Source organism: Selaginella moellendorffii, unplaced genomic scaffold (assembly GCF_000143415.4).
Source record: "Selaginella moellendorffii unplaced genomic scaffold, v1.0 SELMOscaffold_8, whole genome shotgun sequence".
Classification (NCBI taxonomy): Eukaryota; Viridiplantae; Streptophyta; class Lycopodiopsida; order Selaginellales; family Selaginellaceae; genus Selaginella; species Selaginella moellendorffii.
Window position 1 is genome coordinate 1 of NW_003314269.1, and position 22042 is coordinate 22042.

General features: G+C 48.8%; 1 protein-coding gene and 1 pseudogene across 1 annotated transcript; both read left to right on the top strand.

Moving 5' to 3' along the window:
* Positions 1-13802: 13802 nt before the first annotated feature.
* On the top strand, positions 13803-16508 carry LOC9634395 (annotated as a pseudogene).
* Positions 16509-19664: 3156 nt separating this feature from the next.
* On the top strand, positions 19665-21285 carry LOC112345481. The gene is made up of 3 exons (XM_024672361.1): positions 19665-20780; positions 20835-20942; positions 21005-21285. Exons 1-3 carry the CDS (start codon positions 19673-19675, stop codon positions 21025-21027), a joined length of 1239 nt encoding a protein of 412 aa, XP_024528129.1. The 5' UTR covers positions 19665-19672; the 3' UTR covers positions 21028-21285.
* Positions 21286-22042: the final 757 nt, after the last annotated feature.

A 22042-nucleotide genomic window follows, 5' to 3' on the forward strand; every position in this document is an offset into this window, starting at 1 on the left:
TTTTTTTTTTCCTTGTTGAAGGGGTGGGAAAGATCGGTTCGCGCGCGAACCAACGTCTCCCCACCTTCATTTTTTCTAGAAGCGAGCTTTCTTGATTTTTTTCATGTTTCTAGTGGTGAGATTTCTATATTTTAGAAAACAGAGAGAGATTGAAATGTCGGTTCTTGTGCGAACCGACATCTTCAAGGTTTTTTTTTTTATTTCATTGACTTGATGGGGCATTTCATGTGAAAATTAGAGGGTGGAAGATGTCGGTTCTTGCGCGAACCGACCTCTCCCGTATTCTTGTTGTGTTTTTCCTTTTTCTTGAGAGGTAGGGTGAGGTCAGTTCTCGCGCGAACCAACCTCTCCCAGTGACTTATGTTTTTTTCCTTTGCATTTCTTGTAGTTTACAATCTATTTTTCACATCTTTTACTTACAAACTTTTCTTGTGAGAGCAGATATAAATCAAGCTTGACTGCTTGAAACTTCCAAAAAGGGACTTGAACTTCAAATGCCACAGGTTTGCTTTACATTACAAGTTAGATGTTTTAATAGTTTTGCTTTTTATTTTAGAGGAAGCGCCGAGGCCAACCTCAATGGTCTCGATCTCCAGGAAAAGGCAGCCGCCTTGATCGCTGTGGGCTTGGCCGATTGAGTGGAGATTCATCTCAAGTATCTAATGAAGTTTCGGCTAGTCATGCTGGAGGCAACGATGAGTATAACAATGACGTGGATGTTGAGATGAACACTCAAATCGATGTTGGTGTTATTGAGGCTGTTGGTACTGGTGTTCCTGAGGCTGCGGGTACTGGTGGTGGGGTACTTGCATCTGATGTTGGCGGTGGTGGGGGTGCTATGCCTTCGGTTGCTGAGGCTGCTCGCGGCCAGGTCAATGAACCAGCTGAGGACGTTATTGGTAGCGTTGTAGGTGGATCTACTACAGAGGCTACTGGGGGCATGGTAGCTGCTCCTACTGCTCCTCAGGCTGGTGGTGCAGGGGGAGCTAATGGTGGTGAGGGATTATGCATGCATGATTCTGACACCATCTTGAATGATTGTGTTCGGGACACAATTATCCAAGCTCAAGAACGGACAGTCAGTAAAGTGTTACAGGAAATGGCATGGAATGGCCCTCATCGATTTCTAGTTCCTTTGTGCCGATTGGTTCAAAGCCATTGGGTGCGCTCAGCTTACGACCTCAACATGGCTATCTACAGCTCCTTTGCCGAGGTCGGGTTTGGGAGCACAGCTGGTACCTTCATCGTTTCACCAACTTTCCCTGGAACCGGCCGGACAGAGTCAGTGACTACTGAACTTGAGGAAAAATGGGATCCTATATGGCTGCGAAAGTCTCGTGAGTTTGATGGATTCTTAGGACAACATGTGGAGACAGCAGGGTTCATTGGAAAGCTCTTTTGGGTGATCGATGGAAACCATAGGTGGCTGGCATTTTGGAAGTGCATTCAAGAGAAGTTCCGAGATGACGAAGAACGACACATTAGTGTTCCAGTCACACTTGTCGAACCAATGACTCGGGAGCACACTGTGAAGCTCAACATGGCATGCCATAAGATCAACATGTAAGAATTTATTTTTTGTAAACTTAGCTAATATCGTGTTTTTGCAGGCTAAACCAATTTGCGTTTCAAGCTCATACATTGGTACATGACATTGAGCACCTTCGGTTTATGGGCATGCTCTCGCTAGAGGAGGTCCAAACGTTGTACAATCGTGAGGTATTTGAAGCAATTCAAGTGAAGCTAGGAGCTAGGAAAGGCCAAGAATTGCAGACTTGGTACCAACTGCCACTTGATTTTCTAGTTGCTGTCTGGGCGAAGGTAAATTATTATTGAAGTATGTATCAACTTACATAATGTTTCTTGCAGCCCATAATCAAAGGAGAAAGAGCGTCATTCTTTAAAAATGCTCGAGGGGACGAGCAGCAGAAGGAGATGGAGTGGCATGCGATTGAGTAGCGAATTTTGAATACGAAGAGAACAAAGGTGAAAAAGTTGCTCTCGATTGCAGACATACGACGCGGGCAGGAATGGCTTGATAGCATTGCCGAGATTTTTTCTCGCGTTCGTAAGTTCTTATAAAATTTGTGAAACATTTCATAACTCTTTGTGTGTGTAGGAACTGGTAAAGCACCGGAGGAACTCATTTACAACATCTCTAAGAGTAAAATGTCCTTTGCTGAACAAAGTGTCTGCTTGGAACTTCTCAACACTTGGCTGCGAAATAACGAAAAACGCTGCGAGATAAGGATGGAGAAGGTGATGAAGGAGAAGGCGTACATTTCTCAGAGTATTGCCGCTGGTGAGGAGATGCTACAAGTCTGGGATGAGAAGTTTCTTTCCAGCACCCGCACAGGTATCACTCTCGAAGAATATATTCGTGCTTGTCTTGCGGAGCTAGGGAATGGTTGGCTTCCACGTGGTGGGACGAGTTCGGCTGAGTTCAAGAACCAACCAGGACAACCATTTCTTACGAGGCGCATGGTTTACAGGTATTTTTTCAATTCTCATTTATATATTGGTATTTATATTTTTGTTTTACTTTGTAGATATTTAAAATATAGCCCCGGCGCACTGGTATACACAACCGGTGTTTTGCAGAAGCTCCTGACTAGAGGCAAGAAGCTTGGGATGTATGAGCCAGAGTTCTACTGTCCTTGTACACATGAGAGGGAGCTATGCCCGTGGTACCTTGAACTCGTGGAGCAGATGCCAACATCTGACTTCGAGCTAGATCTCTACCTTGAATGTCATCCAGGTTCACTTGAAACTCAGCACTTAGCTAGGAAATATTAACCTTGAGTTATATTCTTATTTTCCAGAGGCTCTTTCTGACTGTGATAACGACATTGTTGAAGTTCAACAACTAAACCTAGAAGTCAGCACTCAGGAAACCATTCAGAAGATGCCAAATCCAAATACTGTTGAACTAGAGGAAATTGTACAGGAAATTCCAGCACAAGAGATTCCAGTACCTGCTCCTCGCAACCCCCGAAGGGGCCGTCATGAAACCTTTCATGAGAGTAAGGACTTTGATTTGGAACATTCTTTTATTCATTCTTGACTTCACTTTTTTTTTTATAGATGTTGCAGAGAGCAGCCATCAGTCTTTTCGGCGGACTAAGACATTCTTCCCATCCCTCCCTACGGCTACAGATGACGACCTAGAAGAGCTCTCCTCTGCAGCGATGCATAAACAGGTTAGTAAGCATGAATTTTATCTTCAACTTTTAGTTCTAATAATTGATTTTCAGGTTCGCCCTCTATCCCCAACGGCCAGTGTTGGGGAAGTTGCTATTCTCATTGGGGATTACACACAGCTTTTAGATGCTACTAGTCGGGAGCTCTACATGCTTGATCGGTGGATCCATGGTTTGGGTCAGCTCACACCTTATGGGAAGATCGATTTCATCTTTTTTGATCTTCCCGATGGGATGGCACCACCACAGGGGGATACTCTGTCATGGAATGTGTTGTAGGCCCAACACATTTCCCAAGCCTTAAAGGTTGCGAGCAGCTTCATGACATACGAGGGTGTGGTTGTCATGATCCTTCCTCGCTCTCTAATGTGGGAAGGCCTTCTCGCACACTTGGCTGACAACGATGATGGATTTGTTGAGTTTTCATCTGGCTGCCTTCTTTCGAGTATGGCGGTGGACACAAAAGGCACTAGCAGGCAGACGCGAAAGGTGTGTGACTTCTTTATTTATAAATTAACTCTATTCTATTTTTTTTTTCCAGATTTATTCCTGGAACTACCATGCTCTATGCCACATTGGGAACCGGCGTAATGCCACACGAGCTGACGAGCGTGCTGCTCTTGCTTTACCAGGATATGACAGCTCTACAGACATCATCCCAAATGTGATTGACTCGGACGTTCTTCACCCAGCGTTCCCTGGTTATCGACATCGTTCGGTCACGGCCATGCAAATCTTGTTGGAGTTATTTTGTCCGCCAAAGGGGATTGTGCTTAATGCTACAGCAGGATTTGGATCAATGGTGCAGGCAGCAAAAGAGACAGGCCGAGCGGTTTTTGCACTTGAGAAGGAGGGTGCCTTTGAGGACATTCTTAGGAGATTTTGCGACAGGTGATGTTAGTGCTTGAAATAATCTATAATATTTATTCTCAAATGTTTCTATTTTATTAGGTCTACACTTATCACACACAGTGTTTCAGTCCACACGCTTGATCTTGATGATATGGATGATCATATGGACCAAAGTCAATTCCACTTACCTATTTATGCTGAACGTATGGCACAACATTACATACAACACGAGCCTATAGTGAAGGAGCATTCCACTATACCCATTTCTACTTTTCTGGATATGGAAGCAGAAGAAGATTGAATATATTCTGATTTTAATATAAATTATATTGTTTAATATATTATTTTCTTTTTTTGTAGACTAAAAGATTAGTTCATGTCGAACCAATAATCTACATGAGCTTATGGAATACCTTAAACACCTAGATTTTATGTTAAAAATTCTTGGTTCGGGACGAACTAAGGTAGTGCCATTAAACTTTCGCTAGTTAGGGGATTGTATTGACTTCCTTTGACTTTCGTTGACTTTCATTGACTTGAGCTCAGCTCGTGAGCTCAGCTCAAAAACTACCCAGCCCCCGAGATCGAGTCCGAGACCGAATCCGAAGTCGGATTTGAAATCGAGTCCGAGATCGAGCCAAAGACTAAGTCCAAATACTAATACGGGTCAAGGGGTGAAAGCCCAAAGCGTGCGTCTCCCAGGGGGGGGCTGCAGGGGGTTCCAAAAGTATAGTAGGGATAGTGAGGTCCAAGAACCAGTTTTGAAGGGACTCTCTAATAAGGCTTCCAAACCGACTTGAGGTTGAGACTGGGACCGAGGGGCCTTGGGTGGGAGTGAGTATGGACTTGGTTGGTGCCGGAGGGGCCATCCAAGGAAGTGCTCAAGAGCAGCTCCCACTCCCAAAAGTAAAACCAATTGCGGTGCTCCCAGCTCATGTGGAGTGGTGCCCCACTTGAGTACCATGTGGCTCATTGGTCCTTGCCCTTCCTAGGGGCTTGGACCTTCCCTTCGGGATGGAAGTGGGGGGGTAGAGGTACCCATACCGGGCCATTAGGCTACGGTGTTTTGCTCCGACATCCCGAAGCAAGTGCTGCACCCAAGGCTTGGGATTTAGAGGGTCCCATGATCAAGTCTTGTTGTACCAAGGGGTGTTAGGAACCTGGAGGCTTGGTGTGCTTGGCTGCTTGTGCCTGTGGGGAGTGTAGCCGAACCTTAAATCCAGTCTAACCCGGGAAGGGGGATTGGGAGAGATTTGGGAATCCGTAGATGGATGGTTAACACTCTGTTGTTTGTGCAGTGAGTAGCGGAAACCAAGTAGGACCAAGTAGGAGCTGGTACAATAGGCGAGAACCTTGGCAAGGGAACTTAGCACAAGCCAAGGCAATGTTGGTCGGATAGACGAGGTAAGTTGGCAAATTGGAAAGGAAAAATTTGTGGCTTACACCCTGATGGTTTTCTATTATTCTAAGAGGAGGGGATGATGTGAGGTCCCAAGTGTATAGCTATGATGCCATATACTAATATTAGCATAGTGGGATTTTGGTAGCTGTTAGATTGGTTTCAATCTAGACTACTCGCTCTTATATATAAAATAGAGTTTTTAGGCTAATTAATATGTATATTTTCTATATTCCCTTTCCATATTCCATGCACTCACACCATATGTTAGTCTCATTTTGGTCCTATTAATTATTTATAAAAATTGTCTAGATAGATAGAAATTTTACTAAACTTATTCTCATATCCAAATTTACAATTTAACACCATTTTAAATTTAGTAAGTTTTTCAAAATTATCCCAAAGACCAACTCTTTAGACTAGGGTGAAAACACAAAGTGCTATTGGGCTCCTCAACCCTTGTTGTATAAAAAAGTTTTTATCAATTGGAATTAAAAGAAGGGTTATGTTGTTTTTGCTATTAAATTCTAATGCCCTAATATAACAAGTAAGCTGATGAATTTGAGAAATTCTAGACTCTGGTCATAAAACTCAAACACAAATGAATTGCTATGGATGGTCATATAATGGACCATAAATAGTCCTAATGTAATGACCCAAAATGCCCATTTAGATTCTAGGGAATATCCAGGAATCCTCTAGGAATATTCAATTTCATGGATTTCATATGTAAAATATTCTTCCAGACCAATAAGGAAATGCCACATAGCAATTAACACACTATACAAATCTCATTATTGTGTGACATATCCTTATCCTAGGGCTGATGCCAGACATGCATATCTCTTCTTAGAAGTGCCTGTAAGCGACTAAATTTTCCATTCTACTTTAGTCACTTAACCACACCTCTGACCACTTGGAGGAGTCTCATTCACAACCTCCATAAGTCCAATCTAGGACTTGGGACTTGCTAGCCCCGAGAATGGCATCCATGCCACTCAACATTTGCACTTGGTCCAAGTGCTCCACGTGTCCGATCCCATGACCGACACTCAAAGGTACCACCGACATAGCAGCCCGTTACGCTAAGGCCATGCCCAATCACCTTTGCCACACTGGTAGTCCAATACCACTTGCATCACCGTCTTGGCTCTCCAAGACTAGGCAAACCATCCGTGAGTGGTCATCTTAGATCCACTCCTTAGCATCCTTAGGATGCCCACCGACAAGGGGAATAGCCTTCCCCAATATCCCTCTGTCAGTCCCCACTAAGTCCCTTTCTGCCCCTGGCCGTGTTTGCCAACACTGCCACTGGATCGAGACCCACAGGCCCGACCACTAAGTCCCACGGTCCTCTGGGACTTCCTCACCACACGACTGTGTCCTTGGTCACTACCCCAGAGGACTGCTCCTCTTCCTTTCCACAGTCTGGGCCTTTGGGACAACATTTCGGAACACCGTGGCCTTACGCGAGCCACCTGGGTACTCTCCTCGCCTTCTGCCCTTGGGTGCTCTAGCCATGGGCTTAGAGCGGGTTCCGTTGAGCCACACCAGGTATCCAAGTAGGTAGTGCCACCCACACTTGGACTGAGAGCATCGGCCAGTCGATCTCCCGGGGGAACTAGAGCCGGCTCTTGAACACTTCACCAAGCTACCCCGCTTGTCAGTCTGTGTTCACTCTAGTCTTGGACTTCCCAGTGGGCAGCTCATCACCCAACACTGGGTCCGGCCTTCCTGGGCCAAACTAGCCTTTCCTGGCCAAACTGGCTCCACTGCAGTCCTCCCCCTACTATACTTTTGGAGCTCACCAAACCCCCCAGGGTCTGGGAGACGAACGCTTTGGGCTTTCACCCTCTCAGGCTCCGGACTCGGACTCGGACTCGGACTCAGACTCGGACTCGGACTCGGATTCGGACTCGGACTCGGGCTCAGGCTCGGTCTCGGCCTCGGCCTCAGTCTCAGTCTCGGTCCCGATCTCGGTCTCGGTCTCGGTCTCGGTCTCGGTCTCGGTCCCGGTCTCGGTCTCGACTTCGGACTCCATCTCGGACTCCATCTCGGACTCCATCTCGGGTCCATCTTGGGTCCATCTCGGACTCCATCTCGGACTCCATCTCGAGTCCATCTCGGACTCCATCTCGGACTCCATTTCGGGTCCATCTCGGGTCCACCTCGGACTCCATCTTGGACTCCATCTCGGACTCCATCTCGGGTCCATCTCGGACTCCACTTCGGACTCCAACTCGGGTCCATCTCGGGTCCACCTCGGACTCCACTTCGAACTCCATCTCGGACTCCATCTCGGGTCCATCTCGGACTCCACTTCGGACTCCAACTCGGGTCCATCTCGGACTCCACTTCGGACTCCAACTCGAGTCCATCTCGGACACTCCCACGTGTCATGTGTTGGTCCTTTTGGGTCCCTTTTTGGAGCCTCGCCTTTTGCTCGCTTCGTGCTCGTTCCTCGAGCACTTCGTTGGGAGTTCCACTCCCGCTCTTGACTTTTCAAGTCGGAGCTTTTGGTCCAAACGTGTTACGCTCGTTTGGCTCTCGCTTCGGCCACTACCATGTGGCGCCCTTCCGGCTCCACTTTGGGGCCTAGGGATTTTATGTCTCACAACTCCACCACCCATAGACGAAGTTCGATGTCCTCATCAAACGGTGAACCATTTTATAAAGTAACACCCGCATGTGTTACCATTTCCATCCTTGGCGCGTAGCCAATATTTGTCAATGGTGTGACATTGAAGGCTCACCATGCCTTCTCCATATTCGTCAATGGTTGGACATTGAAGGCTCACCATGCCTTTTGCATATCCTCTAAGGAGGGTAGTCTCTCCAACTTAGAGACTGATTGGACCACATATAGTGGTTCTCTCCTTTTATTGGTTTAGTTTTCGCTAAACCTCTTAGAGACCCTTCTCTAAGTCAATCCCACTACTTCTTCTCGAGTAGTCTCAATTTCCATCGATATAACCTTTGCACTTTGGAACTTTGAATTTTGACTTCTTGGAGTCAATTTCCTAGGTGTCTCCGACACCTTGCCTTGCACCTTTTGTGCAACTCCACTTCCCATCCTAGGAAGTTCTCTACTCAAGGGCACCATCATCCTCTCTTCTATTTCGTGCCAAAGTTCCAGTTATCATATTTTGTGCTAGGGCTGTTCATGGCCCTATCATTTGGTTACCTTACCGCTCCCTCCCTTGGAGCTTCCACTTTCGCCAAATCGGAGCATTTTGGAATCCCTCCTTGGAAACACACTTCCTTTCCCGCAACTTGTTAGCGTCCAACACATTAGTGTTCCTCGCCTAACTTTGTCACTTGGATTCCTTCCAAGGGATTCCACGGCCTTATCTTGGCCACTCATCTTTTGCTCCTATCCGTTGATTGTTGCACCAAGCAACATCGAATCTCTACCTCCCTCCTTGAGGTATTGTTTCGGTTCCATAGCAAAGACTCTTCTTTGCCAAGTCCGGAGGATGTTCACCCCTAGTACGTCTCTTTAGCATCTTCTGCTATGGGCTCTATCCACGGCCCAACTTCGTGACCCTCCCATGGGTCTTTTATAGAGACTACTTTCCTCGGACTCACTATGCCATCGCACGGACATAGTTTATTTCCCTTAGGTGCTCTTCCCACTTGGTCATCACGACCAAGCCACACCACCTTAAACAGTTCAATTTCAACATTTTGAACCAGGAACTTCATTCCTTAGCCAACCAAGGACCTTGTCCTTATCTGGCCATAAGATCACCTAGTGATCTCACCTTGGCACCTTAACAGAGTTGCCAAGAGGTACTTGGTCTTCTAGACCTCCAAGTTGTTGACTATAACCCCGGGGGCATCCCCCACACTTGGCGGTGCACCCAAGCTAGCCCTTACGGCCAAGGGTTCATAGCAACTGAGATTAGGTGTCCCCATCTCACTCACCACGACCTTGGTGCCACTTGCACCAAAGTGTTCAAGTTAGATATGCTGAGCTTTCACACTAAGCAATCTAACCGTGCATCACGATTCCGAGGCATCCCTCGCTTGGCGGTGTGCCCAAACCAGTCTCCCCACTGAGAGTCCATGACCACCGAAATATGAGTGTCCTCATATTCCAAACCATCACCACGCCCTAGTGATTTGGGACTCGAACCCAAGCACTAGAGGGTCGGGACTCGAACCCAACCTCCGTATATGCATCTACGGACGGCATCACACAAGATGCCTGGCGTGACTCCCCACGCCGGTGCACCAACTTATTTTTAAAGCGCGCTACAGATCACAGCTTAGGAACCTAGTTCCTCCACACTGCCAAGTCCTCTCACTTGACATGTCTGTGATCATGCATGGACTCCTCCATGCTCGGCCCCATGGCCCACCCTTTTTGAAGTTATCACCTTGAACTAGGGTATTTGTTCCCCCGACGTGCCAATCTCGCTTGGCAAGTCCTTCGACCACTGTAACATGGTTCCTGCATAAGCGTGAAAGTCCTTGATCATCGACTTTCGTTCAAAGCCCTCTCTTTGAACACTCGGGAACTACTTCCCTAACCTTGATAGCCTTGCCTCATGGCAAGCTTCAAGACCACGCTTCTGCTGCGCCACTCTGATTTCGCGCGTTCCATGAACCATTTACACTTGGCCTTTCTAGGTACCAAACTACCTAGAATCGTCTTTGGGAACCTTGAAGGAACTCTGTCCCTCAGCTTGCTAAGGCCTCCCTTTTTGCAAGCCTTCCAATTGCCACATAGTCTAACATGGCCAATTCCATATTTTAGACTCTCCATGGCATCACAGTTGCTAGCGGCAACACCCTCGAGCCCCCACTTGATTCTCCACTCCCAGCTGGCATAACCAACCTTGGTTATGCCCTTTGATTCCTACGGTTCGGTTCTATCCCCTTACTTCTTGCTTTTTGGCTTCACACCTTTCCTTTGGTCATTCTCCTCCAGACCAGGAGGATAGCTTTGCACTTTCTATCATGCTTTAGCAAGTATTCTTAGGGATGAACCTACCCAATAGCCTAGGGAGTGGTTCCTCAATCCGGGTATGCTCACCTTATAATCCCACACACTGGGATTACATTGTTGCTTATGGGCCTTTACATGCCCATCATTAGCCTTGCCAAAATTCCATTTTTGGCTTTGTCCAACTCGGGTAGACAGTCCTCTCCTGTCTCCGCAACCTTGGACATTTGGATAGCACCTTTTATCCATCATTCGCTAGGGACTTAGTCCCTTGGGCTTTATCCATTGCCCTCGCGACATCAAACACCACCTTCTGGTGTTCTAGAGTGTTCGGGTGTCCCAATGATGGCTTTCTTGACAATGAGTATTTCCTTTTATGACATTGACTTACTATATCGCAACACAAGCAACTTATCCCCCGTAAGGGTATATCCAACTTCCCTATGCTATTAAGAAGTCTTGGGTAGCTACCTTCTACCCGTTTAACCAGTTATTTTGCACCTCTTGCTTAGTTGCCTTATAGTTGTCAAGTCCTACAACTCATTGCTTGGTGCTTTCACACCTCCATCATTATCTGGGTCACCACACTCCAACTGCATGCTCTGCAGCTTAGGCTATGCTATTCCCATTTCCATTGGGATTCCTTTGGCAAGGGTTCTCATGAACCCACCAACATAGCCTCAAGGTATCACACCTTGGCACATTTGGTGTCTCCACACCATCGGCTCCACGAGCATACCTCTATGACATTTCCCCTTCGTGTCTAAGTCTTTGCCAAGACTAACACCGCTCTTTCTCATGCCAACCATCCGTTAGCACTGCACCATAGAAGTCACACACAACTTTATGTCAAAGTTGTTTTCTTCTGGGAACACCTTTCCCATAACTTTAGCATGGCACATTTTGCCATCGATGAGATACCCTCTGTTCTCATCTTTGGATCCTATGATCCCCCCCCATCCTTTGTGGGGTACAACACACCTCAGTCCAAATGCTTCCATCAGTCCTTTTAGGACCATCCGTTGACTCTACTTGAGTCATCCAGCAGTTTTGGACTTGGTTAATCCACAGACCCGTAAGGTCCTACTTGTGAGGCACTAGCTCACTGGAATACACTTCTTGCATTCCTATCCTACTCGAAAGGACTATTTTCACAAGTGTTACTCCGACACTTGATTTTGTTCTCTGGGGGCAACCTTTGCCCCTTAGGACTACTTGTCCATGTGATGAAAACACCAACTCATCCACTTAATACACCCCCAACTCCTTGGGTTGTTCCAGCATTTATTAGAGGTAGCCCTGGCTACCTTTTCAAGGACTTGAGTCCTCTTCCGTATTTGACCTCCCACGGTCATTACTTCTGGTCTCACATTCGTGAGCACCAACCTCAACTATATGAGGAAAATCTTGTGACTCCTTTATTGCTTTGGAGTCTTTATCTTTCCCGTGATCCCAACTGTAGTTGTTTACCACAACTACATTAGCCAGTTTGCTAAGTCAAACGCTCATCTGGATCACATCCTCAACTCTTTGAGGAAAACCATATACTGTTCCCAAGATCCCAAAGTCGTTCCATTATTGGCCCTTTTCTATCCACCACCTCGTCTACAAGTTCACACATGAACTGTAATGGAGAGCCATGTCTTCCCGACTTGCTACTCCTCAAGGATAGGCCCACTCCTCGGACTTTCCGATGCCAACACTAGTGGTGATGTACTTGAGCACCAATAAAAGTCAGACTAAGGAACAGCTCTGATACCAAATTGTAAGCGACTAAATTTTCCATTCTACTTTAGTCACTTAACCACACCTCTGACCACTTGGAGGAGTCTCATTCACAACCTCCATAAGTCCAATCTAGGACTTGGGACTTGCTAGCCCCGAGAATGGCATCCATGCCACTCAACATTTGCACTTGGTCCAAGTGCTCCACGTGTCCGATCCCATGACCGACACTCAAAGGTACCACCGACATAGCAGCCCGTTACGCTAAGGCCATGCCCAATCACCTTTGCCACACTGGTAGTCCAATACCACTTGCATCACCGTCTTGGCTCTCCAAGACTAGGCAAACCATCCGTGAGTGGTCATCTTAGATCCACTCCTTAGCATCCTTAGGATGCCCACCGACAAGGGGAATAGCCTTCGACAATATCCCTCTGTCAGTCCCCACTAAGTCCCTTTCTGCCCCTGGCCGTGTTTGCCAACACTGCCACTGGATCGAGACCCACAGGCCCAACCACTAAGTCCCACGGTCCTCTGGGACTTCCTCACCACACGACTGTGTCCTTGGTCACTACCCCAGAGGACTGCTCCTCTTCCTTTCCACAATCTGGGCCTTTGGGACAACATTTCGGAACACCGTGGCCTTACGCGAGCCACCTGGGTACTCTCCTCGCCTTCTGCCCTTGGGTGCTCTAGCCATGGGCTTAGAGCGGGTTCCGTTGAGCCACACCAGGTATCCAAGTAGGTAGTGCCACCCACACTTGGACTGGGAGTATCGGCCAGTCGATCTCCCGGGGGAACTAGAGCCGGCTCTTGAACACTTCACCAAGCTACCCCGCTTGTCGGTCTGTGTTCACTCTAGTCTTGGACTTCCCAGTGGGCAGCTCATCACCCAACACTGGGTCCGGCCTTCCTGGGCTAAACTGGCCTTTCCTGGCCAAACTGGCTCCACTACAGTCCTCCCCCTACTATACTTTTGGAGCTCACCAAACCCCCCAGGGTCTGGGAGACGAACGCTTTGGGCTTTCACCCTCTCAGGCTCCGGACTCGGACTCGGACTCGAACTCAGACTCGGACTCGGACTCGGATTCGGACTCGGACTCGGGCTCGGGCTCGGTCTCGGCCTCGGCCTCAGTCTCAGTCTCGGTCCCGATCTCGGTCTCGGTCTCGGTCTCGGTCTCGGTCTCGGTCCCGGTCTCGGTCTCGACTTCGGACTCCATCTCGGACTCCATCTCGGACTCCATCTCGGGTCCATCTCGGGTCCATCTCGGACTCCATCTCGGACTCCATCTCGGGTCCATCTCGGACTCCATCTCGGACTCCATTTCGGGTCCATCTCGGGTCCACCTCGGACTCCATCTTGGACTCCATCTCGGACTCCATCTCGGGTCCATCTCGGACTCCACTTCGGACTCCAACTCGGGTCCATCTCGGGTCCACCTCGGACTCCACTTCGGACTCCATCTCGGACTCCATCTCGGGTCCATCTCGGACTCCACTTCGGACTCCAACTCGGGTCCATCTCGGACTCCACTTCGGACTCCAACTCGAGTCCATCTCGGACACTCCCACGTGTCATGTGTTGGTCCTTTTGGGTCCCTTTTTGGAGCCTCGCCTTTTGCTCGCTTCGTGCTCGTTCCTCGAGCACTTCGTTGGGAGTTCCACTCCCGCTCTTGACTTTTCAAGTCGGAGCTTTTGGTCCAAACGTGTTACGCTCGTTTGGCTCTCGCTTCGGCCACTACCATGTGGCGTCCTTCCGGCTCCACTTTGGGGCCTAGGGATTTTATGTCTCACAGTGCCATTGGAAGCTGTCAGAGGGAACTTTTCTTGGCTCGAGAGCATATGCTTTCTTTGCCAGTGACAGAGAAGAATATGCTCTAGTAGATCAATACTAGCTTTTATTTCACAAAAGCACCATTTCTAATGAAATTTTCTATTTGTGTTAAGGTCATGGGTCGATTTAGGTGGATGTTTCTTTGTCTCCACCACATAATTCACACTTGATTTACCCATCTATTTGAGGATGATTTCCACTTGAGAGTTTCAAAGTCATTTGTATAGCTTTTGCAAAGTTCTTTTAAAATCCACTAGTGAATTTTGAATCTCAATTACTAATAATGTCCTTCGGTAAATCAAAATTATGAAAAATCTTTTCTAGCAATAACAATCCTCTAAAGAGCTAACAACCATACATACTTCATTAAATAATTCATTATAATGCATATTTGCTCTTTTTACCTCTATATTCCATAAAAATACTACACTAACAGCTCCGAAGAATAGGTAAAGGAGATTCTAGTCCAAAATCCCTTGCTAGGCTTAGATTTATTAATCAATTTCACCGAAAAAGCCTACGAGCTAAAGCTCTTACAACAACAAAAAGACATAACTTTCCCAATGGCATCCAACAAAACAACAGTGATAATGGAGAAATCCTTTACAAACTTACAGGACATTGGATTGGAGTTCCAAAAAGTTGGCAGTGCTTCAAACTTTAGACACTTATCAACAGATTTGCTCCTTTTGTGTTATTGGCAGCACAAGCTCCCTGCCCGTCTCACTCAATCTCTTTCGTATCTACCAAACTTTCAAATCGCTTTAATTGATCCTTGTTTTAGGGCACAAATTCAAATCAAGAAACAATGGCGACCTGTGACTTTCTGCTCTGAGCTACAAACGCTTTACTTACAGTTTTATTTTATACTAGAATATGCGGCATCGAATCTTTTTATTGACCCGGGAATTAAGGTTCTTGCGCTGCAGCAAATGCGGCTTGCGCTGCCGATGATGGGCGTCAAGCTCATGCAGTTCGCCATCCAGATCACGTCCGTGATGCTCGTCGGCCATCTCGGCGAGCTCCAGCTCTCCAGCGCCTCCATCGCGACATCGCTGTCACGGTCACCGGCTACAGTCTCTTGGTGAGTCCCTGACGCAAGATTTCGAGGCAGAATTGAGCAGTGAAGCATCCGGATCGTGGTCTCTTTGTTTGCCACCAGCCTTGAGACCCTGTGCGGCCAGGCGTTGAGTACCACAAGGTCGGCCTCTACTTGTATCGAGCAGTGCTGGTTCTTCTCGCCGTCGCTATTCCAGTGGCAGTGCTATGGCTCAACATCCTCGATATATCGTCCAGCGCTGGAATATACGCGCGATGGCTCGTCCAGGGGCTCTTCGCATTTTGCTTCCTCCAGCCACTCATCAAGTTTCTCCAAGCGTGGAGCTTCGTGCTTCTGATGTTCTTGTGCTCGTCGGTGACTTTGGTGGTCCACGTTTCGATCTGCTGGGTGCTCATATACAAGGTTGGGATGGGAAACGCTGGAGCAGCACTGGCGACGAGTGTTTCCAACTGGATCAACGTCTTCTTCCTCGCCGGAGTGGCGCTGCTCAAGTGTTTGCCAGAGTTATCCATGGAGGTTTTCGAGCATGTTTTCGACTTTTTGAAGTTGGCAGTGCCTTCTACGCTCATGTTCTGGTAAGTATTTTCTTGTTTCTTTTATTCGTTGAACTCTGCATTGTTCCCAGCTTGGAGTGGTGGTCGTTTGAGTCCCTCGTTTTGCTCTCAGGCGTTCTTCCCAATCCCAAGCTTGAGACGTCCGTGTTCTCCATCATGTCAGTAAAAATGTTTTCCTTCCTGTAAGCTCACTTTCCTTTTCCAGGCTAAACATCATCAACTTCTGCTACATGGTTCCTTATGGTATCAGTGCAGCAGCAAGGTATTCAGCGATTTTCTCAGTTACTCTCTTTGGCAACCTTTCGATCTCTGCAGTACTCGGATTTCCAACGAGCTCGGTGCCGGGCATCCATTTGAAGCTCGTCTCTCGCAGGGCGTTTCTTTCGGCCTGGCTGCCATTGACGCAGTGTTCGTGTCAACCCTCCTGTTTTGCCTCCGTGACGTTCTTGGCCGGGCTTTCAGCAATGAGGCAGAAGTGGTCGGCCATGTTTCGCGAATGATTCCAATTCTTGCTGCAATGACCGTCATGGATGCATTTGCCGGAGTTGTATCGGGTAACTCGAACTTTTCTTTTCTTCTGTTTTATGTTTCTAGCTAAACAATTGTTTTGCAAGGTTCTGCTAGAGGGTGTGGTTGGCAGATGCTTGCAACAATTGCAAACTTGGGAGCCTTTTACGTTGTTGGTTTGCCTGTAGGATGTATCCTAGCATTTGTCGTTGGTCTCGGTGGGAAGGTAGCTCAATCTTTGGCCTTGGGATTGATGTCTGTTGCATTACACAGGGACTTCTGATTGGAGTTCTCTCAGGAGTGTCAACACAAGCTGCAGTTCTGTCTGTAATAGCCCTCTCCACAAACTGGGCAAAGCAGGTGGACATACAGGCACAAGCAGCGACGATTCGTGTGGACTCCGAGACAATCGCACTCCTTTGCTAAGTTTCAAGCTGGGGCCTGGACTCGGCCTGGGTATCACCATCGGCATCGCAGCGATGCAGGGTGAGCTGGAGAAAATCTAGCTTTGTGTTTTGGCAAGTTTGTAAAAGAAAAAGACAGAGTTTGCTTTCCTTAACACAGCTCTTTGATAGCTTTGCCTTTGACTTTGTCGCTTTGGCGGCTGCCACCGCTGGTGCCACCGCTGGTGCCACCTTGGTCGCCTCCTCCACTGCCGCTGCCGCGAGCTCTTCCGCCATTGCCACCAGCTCTACCACCGCTAGTGCCAGCGCCTCCTCCGCTGCCGCGAGCTCTTCCGCCACCAGCTCTACCACCGCTGGTGCCAGCGCCTCCTCCTCTTCCACTGTCCCTGCTGCCAGCTCTTCCACCACTGCCGCCAGCTCTTCCGCCTCCTCCCTGGTCGTCTCCTCCGCTGCCGCTGCCGCCAGCTCTTCCGCCACCACCGGTGCTGCCACCGCCTCCTCCTTGGCTGTCGCTGTTTCCTTCTTCTGCATTCCTTTTAATGATCAGCGCACAAACTGTAAGTGCATCACGAGCAGGGATGAACTTGGAAAACATCCCAAGTCTCTTGACATGGATCCCCACCAGCTCGAGGGGTGCGATCGAAAAGATCGCACCCCCGCGATCATCGCTAGCATAAGCTCCTGAAAGAAAAAAATGTCAAAACGGGGCTGAAATGGCAAGAACAAAACACCTGCATAGAAGCCTCCCGGTAAAGTAGTTGCCACCGTCACTTGATCCTGGAAAGATGGGATCTGGTTGGTTTCGTCTTTGCCATCCCCTTTTTTGTAAGAAGCCTTGTCCACGTCTTCAACGTAGCCAAGAAAATGAAGCTGGCGGCCTAGTGACAGGCGCTCCTTGCTTGAACGGAGAAAAGGTAACGCCCCGCCCTCGATTTTGAGCATCGCTATGTCGCGCTCATGGTCCACGGCCATGAAAGACGCGGCCCTCTTCTCGCCCCGAGTGGGGAAGAGAACCAGCCAGTCCAGGCCACCAAGGTCGTAGTTTTTGAGCGGCGCGAGGGACACAATGCCGTGGCTGCATCGAGAGCGACAAGAGGAGAGAGTTTTCTAGCACAAAGGCACAAAGCTTTCACCTTTTCCAGACCATAACCACGGTGGCTATGGTATTGACAGACGAGAGCGAGACGGAGCTGTTGTCGGAGCTGTCGCCGGAGCTGTCGCCGGAGCTGTCGTCGACGTACAAGCGCCCGAGCACTTCTCGCGCAGCTCCAAAGCCCACCTCCGCGACTTCCAAAGCCATCGTTGCTTGCTGAAGGCCGTTGCTAGGGTTTAAGGGTTTATAGAAGAAGAAATGGTTTTTTATGGAGAGGGGATTGCGCGCGGCGATGGGGCTGATCAGCACCGTGCTGGGTGTTGTCGGGATCGCCTACTTCCATTTCACGCCCGTGGATGTCAAGGTAGGGATTCTCGCCAGGAATGTAGCTAGAGTATTCTCATGCGCTGATCGCTTGGCACAATCCGACCCTTGCAGGAGCTTCATATGAAGTCGCTGTGCCAGAGATTTCCTCAAGTCCCAATCTTTCCGTGATTCCTTTCCTGGGATCATGGTCGCATTTTTCTATGCCTTACTTGCAAATGCAGACTTCATTCAAACCATGTATCGATGAATCCGCGGCGAAGGCCTTGACACTGTGTAGCTAATGTTTTTATCTTTGTTCTTGTACTCTGTTTTTGACGACTTTTTTTGACAGGCATCAAGGATGTGATATTCAAGAGAAGGAGACGCGAGCTGTCTCCGAAATGTGCCAAAGAGTTCTTGTTGCTGTCAAGGCGTTTGGTCGCGGAGCGACTGTCCAGGTTAGTAGTTTCGCCTTTTTGTTTATCTCTCCATCATTCTCTCTTTATGTTGTAGACTTGCATTGCAAGCATCCTGCCATCCTCACGAAACTTCTCGGTGGATGGCGACTTAAATGGGATTATGCGTTTGTCCAGGTTTGCAACAAAAGATCTTTACGTTTTTACTGACAAGGATTTCGCACAACCTGATCAAGGATAAAGTTTCACAAATGTACTTGTGGCCCAGAAATCAACGTCATAAGACATAACTCGTGCAAGACATATAAATACCTCTCAGAGCGGTAAAGAAGCCTGTTGGAATGCTGGAAGTCAAGGTTGTCAGGGCGATGGGCCTCAAGAAGAAAGACCTCATGGGGAAGTCTTGTCTGGCCAAGAAGAAAACGACCGTGAAATTGAACACTCTCAATCCAGAATGGAACGAAACCTTTCATGTTCTGACTGGAAAAAGGTACGCGGTTCTACTACAAGCATTCTGACGAACTTAATTTCCATGCTTTTGCAAGATCATGGTGTCTCCAATGGAAAAGGTTTGCTTCCTCTTTTGACATAGCCTACCATTCATGTGGATTTTGGTTTGAAACTTCTGGCGACTTAATGGCAATTCCAGGGCTTTATGCGTTTGTCCAGGTTTGTATGGCCCTTTGTACTGGCACAGCTGTACTTGTGGCCCAGAACAATGGACATCAACGTCATAGACAATCCGAGGTAAGACTTAACTCGTGGAAGTCATACGCATACTCATGAATGCCTCTCAGCGCGGTGTTGGAATGCTGCAAGTGAAGCTTGTCAGGGCGACTGGCGTCAAGAAAAATGACTGACCCGGTCCGTGTTTGCCAAGAAGAAAACGACCGCGAAAATGAACAAGAAGAACGAAACCTTTCACAGGCTGTTATGTTTGAAAAGGTACGTGGTTCTATGTAGCGAACTTAAGTTGGCTTGCAGATTAACAAGACTGATTGCCCAATGATCGAAGCCTCGTGACCCACAAAGCGTCCAAGGAGGATCAAGACGCTTCAATCGAAGCTTATAAAGCTCCCGAAGGATATGGTTTGCCTGTCCATGGTGTCGAGACTTGGAAAGCAAGCATCACACGAACCTCGCATTTAGCAAAGGAAACCAAGGTAAGTAGTGTCCCGTTGGTTTGGTGTTTTATCTTTCTCTGTTTTATTCGTCAGGCTATAAAGAAGATCCTGGATGGGATCAGGACCGCTTGCGAGTGGAAAGCAATGTGTAAGTTTGGCCTTGATCGAACAACTCGCCAAACTGATTAACGGCAGATTTTGTTAAAAAACTTTAATTTTATGTACCGTATTAGGTCAAAGCGGAGCTATGGCGGTGGTGTGGGTGAAGCGGGGGGACGAGGCGCTGTGCTTCCCACTCCAGGACGGCGCCAAGATGATGGTAAGCTCCATCGCTCGCCACTGGGGCCTGGACCCGGACTCCCTCCGCATCGGCGACTGCGCTCTAGTCCCAGACGCTGACGGCAACTCGGTGCTCTCTCTTGACGCCATGGTAGCCTTGCTCCCCGAATTGGGCGATGGTAGCAGCTACGACCAAGCACTCCTCGTCACTGGCCGCCGCTGCTCTGCAACCAGGAATGCGTGCTCGGCTTGCGATCACCCCGCCGTCCAGGAGCTCATCCGGCAGCGAGACGAGGAGGATCTGGTGGCAAGGAAGAAGCAAAGGAGAGAGACCGCAGAGTCGAGGCAGCTCAAGGCATTCCACAGCAGTGTCGAAAACTTCTGGTCGTACGTCAAGGAGCTCGAGGGCGGGGGCCCGTTTAGGCGCTTGAGGCCAGAGCAAGCTCGCGAACTGCTGCAGTCCAGGGTCTCCAAGATGGTGGCTCGCTTGCACTTTGTGGAGGGCGATGACGAGCCGAGCGACGACAACTACAAGGGCCTGGCCGCCTTGGTGAAACCCGATGGATCTTGCTTCACCGCCGCCGCTTGCTGCGACTGTAGCTCCACCTCTGGCAGGCACATCCTGGTGTTCTCGGATCCAGCACTGGAGTACGAGTGCATGGTGTCTTTCAAGGATCCGATCGCTGTCCTGACGCCGATCGAACCTGGCGTCAGCTTCAACTATTGCATCAACTGGGATGGCTGGATCTGCAAGTCGGGTAGTCCCTATAGCTGGAAGCGCGACCCAGAGTCCGGGGACATCAAGTGCGTGTCGGGGATCTTCCTTGAGGATCGAAGCCTTAGCAGTGGGGAGTGCGAGCCTTACCGCATGGTGATGCTTCCGTTCGAGATGGTGGAGGTTGGTGCTCCAGTACTTGATAGCCGGGGAAATCTTGGCGGAATTGTGGTGGAATTCGAGGAGATCCCGGCTCGCGGTACTCGGTCCAAGAAGAACAATGAGCAGAGGAAGTTCGATATGATTAGCATCCGTGACTTCTGCAACAAGGTGGTCAGCAGGGATCCTGACTTCGCGAAAGGTTTGGTTTCCGGCCTCCCTTTTTAACTTAACTGTAACTGTTTGATGTCCTCAGCGCTGGGTGCTGCCCTTGAGCACCGGAAAGCAGCCGTTTATGTGGCGTGTGTCGAGACTGGTCTAACGACTCTTTGGAAGGATTGGATGACAACTCATCCCATCGAAGGTAAGATTCATTCTGGAATACGTGAATTTGACTCCGAAAGTTGTGGTTTTTATCTGACACAGAATTTGACATTGATGAACCTTGAAGTAAGAGGTGTAGCACTGTCAACGTTTTTGGAGATCTATCAACGAGGAAGACCTCCATTCAGGCTACGTAAAATCTTTCACTAGTATAAGATAGGAGTGTTTTGGAGCTGAATTCAAAGTTTGGGGAAGTGGAAGTTTTTGTTCCCGCCGAAAAGGAATATTCGGCATCTTCTTGCAAAGAATCGTTTTTGGGATATTCATGCTTGCTTGTTTTGCAAAGATTTCGGGGAGAAGGAAGAGGAAGCAAATATTTACAAGTTTGTCCCAAGGTGAAGTTTCTATGGCTCTTGCAACTCCGACGCATCTGGCACGTAAGGGATGATCTCGAGCATCAATCAAGCGATCCGGCGGGGAGCGATAAGCTGCCACATCACATCGATTATAAAAACTCCACTCCTCTTGTATCTTTGAACACGCTCTTTCTCACTACAACCGCATTGAAGGCGAGGATTGAACCACGCTGTGGTGTGACGGACGCGAGCATGGATCGCCCAGCCGATGCCGAGATCCCTGGCGATGCTGCACGGCACGCGGGGAAGGAGGCGGCACTTGTTCCAGGGGAAGCTCGCCAGCGCCGCTTAACAGGGCCGCCCTCTTGCGGGAGATTGGAAGCCACCGCACATCCCGTGTGCTCACACAGCCTCTTGTCAGTACTTGGCGACAAGAGCGCCGCCCTCAACGCCTCCACCAGCGTGCAACTGAGGATTCACCGGGAGAGCACTGACCCTGCCTGCCGCAAAAGTTTCAGCAAAAGGCAGGCAAAACGCTGCCACCAGTGATCAGTTGTGATGATGCACCAGCGAGCGGGAGTGGTTAGTACTTGTACATCCGAGGGAGGTACAGCAGCGTCTGGAGCAGCGTCTGGAACAAATGGTGGAGCTCGAATCCAAACAGAGGACGAAGCGAAACTGAGAATCGCAAACACGCCTTCGAGCGGCATGCCGTGCGACGAGTGGGCACCCCCCACTCCGGTCGGACGACTGGGGCCGGAAGGGTACCATAGATGAAGAGGAA